General features: G+C 39.2%; 1 protein-coding gene across 1 annotated transcript; it reads left to right on the forward strand.

The window, feature by feature from the left end:
* The first annotated feature begins 2,184 nt into the window (after window positions 1–2,184).
* On the forward strand, window positions 2,185–6,423 carry cox6b2 (cytochrome c oxidase subunit 6B2). The gene is made up of 4 exons (XM_083990257.1): window positions 2,185–2,260; window positions 4,679–4,818; window positions 5,313–5,413; window positions 5,812–6,423. The coding sequence occupies exons 2-4, from the start codon at window positions 4,713–4,715 to the stop codon at window positions 5,863–5,865; spliced, it is 261 nt and encodes an 86-aa protein (XP_083846383.1). The 5' UTR covers window positions 2,185–2,260; window positions 4,679–4,712; the 3' UTR covers window positions 5,866–6,423.
* The last annotated feature ends 3,270 nt before the right edge of the window (window positions 6,424–9,693 follow it).

The raw sequence follows: 9,693 nt of genomic DNA on the forward strand, positions 1-9,693 counted from the left end.
AAAGTTCGAGTGGTGACATCATGAAAATGGCCTTTTCTTGTGGGCTCGAGGGACCTGAGTCAGTGACCTTTACTTGAATCAATCGAATGACTTTAAATGGCAATTGGCAAACTAAGAAAGACTTGCAGTTTGACTTTGACACTAACAATGATTTGTGATACAATGGAACTGGGATACCCAAGCCAAACCGAGATTAAAACTTAAATTAATATTCTGAGGGCTGTTTAAAAATCTGATCTCTGTTTGTAATGGCAAAGAGAAGTCGAGTATTTGACCATATTTGGCAAAAGAAAATATTAGTACGGAGCATATTGAGAATACAGATGGGCAACAGAGAGAGGGATCATGTCAGTTTGACGGGCTGCTTTGCATAGTTGGTATTTTTTGTTTGACCAACACAAATTCAGGCTGACCGCAGCTAGTCCTCAGAGGAAAAGAGGAAAATGGATTAAACTTGAATTTTGCCAGCCCCTGTTAGAGCCTACAAGCCTATTTGATACTAAAAGTGGCGGAGTATTGCTTTAAATTGATCTTAAATTGAAACTAAAGAGAGATGTCTCAGATATATTCCTGGTTAAATAAAGGTTAAATACAAAAAAGATCTCAGAAAACTGGGAAAGTCAGATAACTGATTGTTTAAAAGAATGTCTTTTTTATTGCTAGTTTCTTCACTTTTAGCACACAAAGCTGAACATCTTTGTGTTTTTTTTTACTCTTGGCCATATCTGGGGAATAATAATGGGCATTTTAACTACTGTCTCATATGTGTACATCAAAAATAATATTCACATGTGTTCACAATGACGAATTGGTACCATTTTTTTTTTTTTTACCATTTTCTTTGATAGAATAAGATGGCCTTGGCCAGGATCTACTGTGTGGCAATCAAATTAATCAAAGCAAATTAATAAAACAGGTATGGTGCCATGTTGCCCTCAGGCAACATACCTTATATTTTTACATTTGATGTTGGTTGCAGTAAAGTAAACTTCAGGCTAATATTGTACTTTGTTATTGTACTTACAAGTAATTTCCACACATTTTCCTCCATTTACATAATGAATTCAGTCTCATTCATGCCCATTTAAGGAAGAAGGGGGTAGAAATCACACTTCTATAGTGAGCATAGCAAAGATGAATTAGAATGAATTAGTGAGGAAGATGACGAGCGACAAGGATATTGCCAAGAGAAAGTGAAACCGATGAGGAGAGAGAGAGAGAACGTCTCTGGATGAGAGTGAGAATCAGGATGAGGATGAGGATGAGGGCAGTGAAGGTGAAAGTTTACAGAGATTGGTATTTCTAGCACAGTATAGGATAGAATGTACTGTAATATTCAATTATAATTCATTATTCTTCAAAGAAATACGCTTAGACTCTTTGAGACATTCATTTCAATGGGCCATTCCACAATGGTAGGCTACATGTTGCCAACAGGCAACATTCAGACAAGAAACCCTTCAAAAGGTTTTGTTTTACAATGCTTTTAAATTCAAAATGGGCCTACTATAACGAGTTGAAGCTATTTAATATTTTCCAAATCTTTATGAAATAAATTACAAAGAAAACCTTGCTTTCCCACTTATGCACCGTTATGGTACAATGTTGCCTACAGGCAACAAATCCCAAAAATCTAAGGAATTATAGATTATGTTTATTTAGTCTATTCTAAGAAATAAAAACACTCAAAACATCTTTTTCCTAACTGGCACCACTGAGTGTAGAAGAAAACACTTGATTGTCCAAATAGTGTAAACAGAAATGGTTATGGAGTAAATCTGGGGCTTTTGATAACCCAGTCTTGTTGTTTACATGTATACAAGACATTTGGCCTACTGATTATTTTACTATTCCCATGACAACAGTACTCTATTACAGACTATTTATAATAATACAGTTTTACACAATAAAACTAAAAGTAGGAAACTGAAATTATGTAAAAGTAGGCCTACTGTACAACAAACTCTATAACATTTAACATAGGGTAGTGGGTCCGTGTACGTGTCGTTAAAGTTTGATGAAAAACTTTAGATTTCAAAGTTTGATTGTTTTTTACGTGATAAAAAAACAAAAATAAACATTCAAGTCAATTTTAATTTCAACATCTTGGAAGAAAGACATTAGTTTACCTGGTTAGAAGAACAACCAGAAGAGGAGGGAGGGGAGGCGGACCCGGACCCGGTATCCCACAATCCTTTGCGCGGCGACAACGAAGGAAGGACATCTCTCCGTGAAGAGGACACCGCAGCAGCCTGCCAAGGTTAGCCGTCGTCAACTCTGACATTCTGTGTTATTCTCCCCTGTACGACCTCTTCCTTCTCCAACTTTAAAGGTCAGGCTTTCTGCAGTTTTAATCAACAAAAAACGTTTGAACAACGAGGCGTTTTTAACTGTGTTAGCTGACAAACGGTTCTAGATATGTTAGCATGCTAGCTGTTGAGCTAACATGCTAATGTGTTATTGAAAGCTAACGGTGTGGCTGTGAAGCGGCTGTAATCCTCTCTGTCAGCACGAAATTATACACGCTGTGGTGACAATTTAACATTTAGTAGTGTCAGACCATCAAAACAGCGCTAATGTTGAATTTTACGTTAAACCACAATGCTATTTGTGTCTCAGCCGGTGTTGTGGCCCTACTGGTTTCAAGTTAACTGGTTGCAGATGCAGATGTTTTGCGCTCCCTGAGCAGATTCGTCACAAATTCACAAACATACACAACATATTACCAGCGAGTTTCAAGCCACAATTCACATCTACCGCGGCGAATATGCTGCTGTGAGTGAGCACTAACAGTTACGTACCAGCCACATGGGAAAAAAAATAAAGTGGAGAAAAAATAATCTTCACATATTTGCGTGGGTCGGGACTCGATCTCGCTTCAGCAAAACCAATTACACCACTAACCACCTGTCTACCTCTGTGAGCCACTCAAGCTCACAGGTGCCAGCCGCTTCACTGCATATCAGTCAATTACGTCACTACATGTAACGTTTTGACTCGAGCTGATCTGAGACAACTGGTTACCATTGAAAATACACAGACAATGCCTCGGTGTTTATTGTTCTCTTTCCTCCAGTCTAATCAACATATTCAGCGCTACACTTCTCTCCGCACAACGCTACGCACCACAACAAAGCCTGTCGTGTTGAGAAAGTGATGAACTAGCTCGGAAATACTGTCAAAATACGCTCAACAATATGTAAACAAAAGCGAAACACTTGAGCCACTGCATGTGTACATGGTTGAAAAGTACTACTTGCATTTAATCACATTACTGTATTGCGAATGTTTTGTGTACTTACATTTCTTTACACTTCTCTACAGATCTTATAAAACGCACAACGTATTTATTGGCGTGCATTAAAAGAAATGTTCACTTCAAGTCGCCGTGGTCGAGGAGGAGGTGAAGTTAGCTCTGAGTCTACCTGTTTCTGCCTGATGCGTTCAAGGGAACAGGGCAGCGTCGGACGTGAGTCGATTGTTTGAAATTTAGATTTCGTGTGTCGACATATTTTATCATTGCCCTTTGTAAAGGTATACTTTTCATTAAAACTAGTTTGACATTCACAAAAAAAACTGACATATCTATGACAGAAAATCATTCTGGACTAATGTTCAAATAGAGATTGATAATTGTCTTGCCATTTAGATCGCCATGGACCCAAAACTGTTTAGTTTGTCAGTTTTTTCTGTGAATCCGTCCGACGCTGCCCTGTTCCCTTGAACGCATCATAGCCACAAGGCAGAAACAGCAGAGGTTAACATCACCTCTTCCGCGAACCACGGCGACTTGAAGTGAACATTTCTTTTAATGCACGCCAATAAATACGTTGTGCGTTTTATAAGATCTGTAGAGAAGTGTAAAGAAATGTAAGTACACAAAACATTCGCAATACAGTAATGTGATTAAATGCAAGTAGTACTTTTCAACCATGTACACATGCAGTGGCTCAAGTGTTTCGCTTTTGTTTACATATTGTTGAGCGTATTTTGACAGTATTTCCGAGCTAGTTCATCACTTTCTCAACACGACAGGCTTTGTTGTGGTGCGTAGCGTTGTGCGGAGAGAAGTGTAGCGCTGAATGTGTTGATTAGACTGGAGGAAAAAGAACAATACACCGAGGCATTGTCCGTGTATTTCAAAGGCAAACCGATGGTAACCAGTTGTCTCAGATCAGCTCGAGTCAAAACGTTACCTGTAGTGACGTAATTGACTGATATCCAGTGAAGCGGCTGGCACCTGTGAGCTTGAGTGGCTCACAGAGGTAGACAGGTGGTTAGTGGTGTAATTGGTTTTGCTGAAGCGAGATCGAGTCCCGACCCACGCAAATATGTGAAGATTATTTTTTCTCCACTTTATTTTTTTTCCCATGTGGCTGGTACGTAACTGTTAGTGCTCACTCACAGCAGCATATTCGCCGCGGTAGATGTGAATTGTGGCTTGAAACTCGCTGGTAATATGTTGTGTATGTTTGTGAATTTGTGACGAATCTGCTCAGGGAGCGCAAAACATCTGCATCTGCAACCAGTTAACTTGAAACCAGTTGGGCCACAACACCGGACGCCGCCGAGCTCTCTGTGTTGAGGTTGGACCTGTCCGCTGTGTTCATCTGACGGCTTGATATAAATAAACCTGTTGGCAGCTGTAAATTAATTCACCTTTCATCTGTTTGCTCAGAATCGTTTGGACGTGTACTTGAAGCTGCTGAAAAATGTCTGAGACAATTGAAGAGAAGCTGAAGAACTACAGGACGGCTCCCTTTGACGCCCGTTTCCCCAACACTAACCAGACCCGCAACTGTTACCAGAATTACCTGGGTAAGGACACGAAAAAAGACTTACAGCCACCACAAGAGGACATTTTGACTTGTCTAAACCACTTATCACCTTTGTGGACATAAGGTGATAAAATATGACAGTTGTGTGATGATTTTAAGATGACAACTGAAGAACACTAAAATTACACTTGTCCTATTGAAGTCTGCAGCCAATTATCAAGGTTGATTAATCTGCTCATTATATTCTTGATTGTCTATAAAAGGACAACTGGTAATAAAACAAACAAAATCTCATTACCCTACCATTTAACTTTGTCAAACATGGATATGATTATTCATTTACCACTTAACTAGAAGAAGAAAAAAACAGTTGAAAAATCACGAAAAACTCTTTTTCACACTTCTTCTATGAAGACTTGGATGTTGTTGTTATGCTTCTTCCTTAGATCTCTGTAGCTTCATTTTATGATGTTATTGGAGTGGACATTTGGTAATTCACACCTTAAATCCTTTTTGTTTTGTTTTTTGTCCCAGACTTCCACAGGTGCAACAAGGCCATGGAAGCCAAAGGCCAGGATGTGACTCCCTGTCAGTGGTACCAGAGGGTTTACAAGAGCCTGTGTCCGATGAGCTGGGTGAGTTATAGGCCTTAAGCTACGACAGCCCACTCTTCATATATGTTCTGCTGTTCCTATAGAAGGACATATGTTTTGTGCCTTTTGTGCTACTATACGGTATTTAATTTTGTTCCATGACTGATAGCTATTAGTTTATCTCTACATTATGTTAGGAGGGGGAGTATAAACACGATTTACCTGTCTTTTATCCATCTTGGCTTTCTTCATCACATCTTTATTGTTGAGACAAAATAGTTTCATGACTTTTACCTGAGATTTGTGCATATGTGATCATATGCAACAGATGAAACATGTTTTGTTACACATACTGTTCCCAAGGTTGAGAATAAACTTCCACTGGTTGAAAGAAACCACCATGAAAGTAAATCAGGGCTGATATTTCCTCTCTCCTGCAGGTTTCTAAATGGGATGACCAGATTGAAGATGGATCTTTCCCAGGGAAGATCTGAAAACTGTTCAACTCCAAGCATAATGGCTCAGGACAGTCATCTGTTACTTCCACCTTTACCTCTGTAGTCTATCGGACCATATGACATACATTCGTTGTCAAGACAGCTGTCAATCTTCATCACTAATGTTACTTAAACTCTCAACTTTAACTGTAAACACGCACAAATTTTTACCCTGCATGTCAAAATCTGAACCTCTCCAGTCTCTGCTCTTCAGCATTGTTAAACCAATAAATATAATGCAGATTTAATTAAAGGGGCGTTGTTTATTAAGCTTTAAATGTTTTGATGTTATGAATTGAGTTCTGGGGCATTTCTCAAAGACTGGCAAGGATAATGTTTCCCTCAAAACAGTAATTTAATTTTACAAAACAGGCCTGGTTGCCTGTCACTGGACTTGATATGAAGTGCTGTTTCTGTTTAGGGGTGGATGAAACAAATGTTTTCTTCTGTTCAAGGTGGGGCAAGGTAACACTATAAATTAAGGTAATCTGGTAACAGACATTGGGATTGTTCAATAAACACTCTGTAATATATGTATAGTGCATATACACTCAAGCTCTATGGTCTCATTTATTTTAAAACTTGTAAATCCAGTGCACTTGTGTAAATGGCAGCTTTACTCAATCAGCTGCTTTAAACTCAGAATGTGGGTTGGAAAAGTTTCTGTAAGTGAACAGGTGTTATGTCACTGGGTTGAGTGCAGGTCCAAAGGAAGTACTGAAATAGCAGTGAATTATTCCTCAAATAATCTCTGGTGACCATTTTTCCGTATTGCACAGACACTGCTTTAGTCATCAGGTTTATTTTGGAGGGGATATATTCCAGTAAACAAGTTATTACTCCACTGTAGTCCACCTGGGATCACCCAGACTTCAGCTGTCTTGATTTGTCACCAGGACTGGCAGCATACGTGGTATTCAGCAAGTTTTTCCACACGGTGGCAGTGTCCTTATAGCAAATGCCCATTTTGTTGCTGTTCCCCTTTTTAACCACATGGTGGTGACAATAGACAGATACTTAACACCCCAACAACTCTCAAACTTACATTTTAAACTCAAAGACCTATGACTTCGGTTTGATAATATTAATGTAACCCTCTGGAGATCTAAAATATATGGATTAATTTTAATGAAATGCTCTGAGGCAGTGCACATTTGCCACCATACACTGATCTGTCAGCAAAGTGAAGCAGTTTTGAGACAGCTGACTGCCTGCTGAGACAGGCCAACATGTAAAAAGGCAAAGTCCTAATTAAATTAATAGTATTGTGTTACGGTTCAGTGCTCGTCCTTCCATTCCCAGAGCACAGCTGTAATCTTCCTCTGATTATCATCAGCTCACCACAACTTCTTGCACCCGTTCACCTCAGCTATGCCACACACTATGTCCTGACATGCCCAGATGGGTGGGTGTCCCTCCTCTCTGCTCATTTGTAGACAAAATACTGTAAACTTCTCCTTTCAGGGTGTTTGTTTTCCTGATAAAGTTACGGTTACGGTTGTGAACTTCTGACACAAGAACCTATAAGTGACCTTATTTCCATGACGTTGTGACTTCCAGAGAACAGCGTGGACATCACTGTGTGACAACATAACTATCGGAGTGGACGTGGGGGCCAACAGGAGAAAAAGTCAAAAGATAAACACAGGGTGGCACTGTTGCACTTAGTTAGATCAGTACAAAACTTGCTTCACACTTCTCCATCCCTCTGTAATCGCTATGGACGACAGTCTGATCGGTAATAAAGTAAAGTGATAAATTCGGTGGTAACTCTAATGAACCAACACCCACTGACTTCACTTAACTGCAGAAGATGCAAAAACCTACCACATCTACTCAATGTGCTACATATAGAGAAATTAATAAAATAATGCAACTATTCAGAATATTTCTATATGATGAAGCAGTCATTTTGCATTTGAGTGTTTTGAAATGGTTCAGTTAAATGTTTGGACATAATCAAAAATGTATTGTGCAGAGGAAGAGAGTGTTTTCTTCCCTTAACCTTTAAGACTGTATATTGTGTACGCCTTCGCTGCAGCTACTGTGGCTCCTACATTGTTGTGACATTTACATTCATTAAATGATGTTGGCAGCAGCCTGCTACAGATAGATGGGCTCTGGCTGCAGGATGTGGTTTGTTATGCTGGGTTTCTCTCTCTCTCTCTCTCTCTCTCTCTCTCTCTCTCTCTCTCTCTCTCTCTCTCTCTCTCTCTCTCTTCTCTTTGCAGATATATTATAATTTGCTTACAGTTTGATTTTCTCTCAGCCCAGTTCACTGGAGGATCAGCCCCCCCACACTAACAGCTCATGGGATGCTGTGACAGAGAGGTTTGGTTTCTAAAAAAAAGATGTTTTAACCACTGAGGGCACTGCAAAAAAATGAACCTGAAATACTGCACGTCCTCTCTCTCTCTCTGTCTGTCACTTCCGCTTTTTTCCTGTGGGTTGGGTGTAGATTGGTAAATTCAAGATAAAATGAAATACCAGCAATTCCACATGAATCACACACAAAGATCACACATAGCCTACACCAGATGTTCATTGGTCATTGTCACCACAATTTGCTACTAACTTTTCTTGTCCTATGACGTGAAACAGCTCAGTTTTGATTTGAATCAACTGATGCCTCAGCATTACTTCTGCTTTCATGCCTCAGGAAATGTGAAGTTTCTCTAGAGAAACAGACTCAGAGGCTCTAACATGCATCACTGCAGACTTGAGTATACCTGTCCAAAAGTAGGCTTGTAGATTATCATATTTAAATACATTATGCATCAGTAAATGTGCAATGTAGGCCTATATCTGTATGTAACCAGTGTGATATGTCAATTGGGTCACCATGGTTTGGTTTTTGGGTTGGTTTTCAGTGAAAAAGGGTTAAGGGTTAACATCACCCAAAAACACATTTTTACCTCTTTCCTGTTTTCAGCAGTGACTCTTTTCCTGTATGAGGTCGTCATATCTAAATTTTGATAAAGTGTGTATTGTTTCATTATGAGCCACAGCTCAACCAGGCAGGAACTGTGTGAAAACATTTAGCCTGTATGCAGCTAGATACTGTTTTAAACTAAAATTGGTCTGAAGGGGATTATCAAAAAAGGAATATGATTATTTGACTTGTATTCAGTTTTGATGTTAACACATATGTGATTTGTGGAACTCTTATTTCTAATTTACACAAACATCAGACAAAGTATCAGAGAACAAACAGAAGACAAACAGGGTGAGCCGGGACTTGAGGCCAAGTTAGGACAGTGATTTTGATTGGTGATGACCAAAACTCATAATTACTCCATTATCTTCTTTTGCATAATTAGTAGCTGTCTTTGTGTAATAGGCTACTGATTGGCTCCTGTAGGACACAGGGGTCGTGTCCTTAGGATTTGGTGGTTTCAGCAACCTGGGAACCAAAATCATGTTCACCAATGGGCTATCTAAAACCTTGATATATTTAATTAATGAATAAAATGTAAAAAGTTCAAATGTTCTCCTATTTCTATATGAGAGGTCAGAATAGAGGAGGCAGAAGACCCTGGTCCTGACCATATTTAAGTGTTTTTTTAAAAATATTTAAGTGGTTTTTAAAAGCTTGATTTGTTTATCAGAGACTCTTTTAATACACTTAAAGATCAAGAAATTTAGTGTAGAAGTTGAATACGTGCCCAAACTCGCGTGCCGGGCCTTCATTTAAAACTGTCAGTGAAAGTCAAATAAACCTCCCACCCCCCATTTAGTAAATTTACAACCTCGCATGTTTCTGGGGTGCTTGTCAAATTCCAGACTGGGATTAAGGTGGACTGTGAAAGATTAGACATAGCTGAT

This window comes from Trachurus trachurus (genome assembly GCF_905171665.1).
Source record: "Trachurus trachurus genome assembly, chromosome: 16".
In the NCBI taxonomy this organism is placed as follows: Eukaryota; Metazoa; Chordata; class Actinopteri; order Carangiformes; family Carangidae; genus Trachurus; species Trachurus trachurus.

Coding starts and splice junctions, on each gene's coding strand:
- cox6b2 (XM_083990257.1), top strand. CDS start 4,713: ATGTCTGAGACAATTGAAGAGAAGCTGAAGAACTACAGGACGGCTCCC. Junction 4,819..5,312: donor CTGTTACCAGAATTACCTGG/GTAAGGACACGA, acceptor TTTTTGTCCCAG/ACTTCCACAGGTGCAACAAG. Junction 5,414..5,811: donor GCCTGTGTCCGATGAGCTGG/GTGAGTTATAGG, acceptor TCTCTCCTGCAG/GTTTCTAAATGGGATGACCA.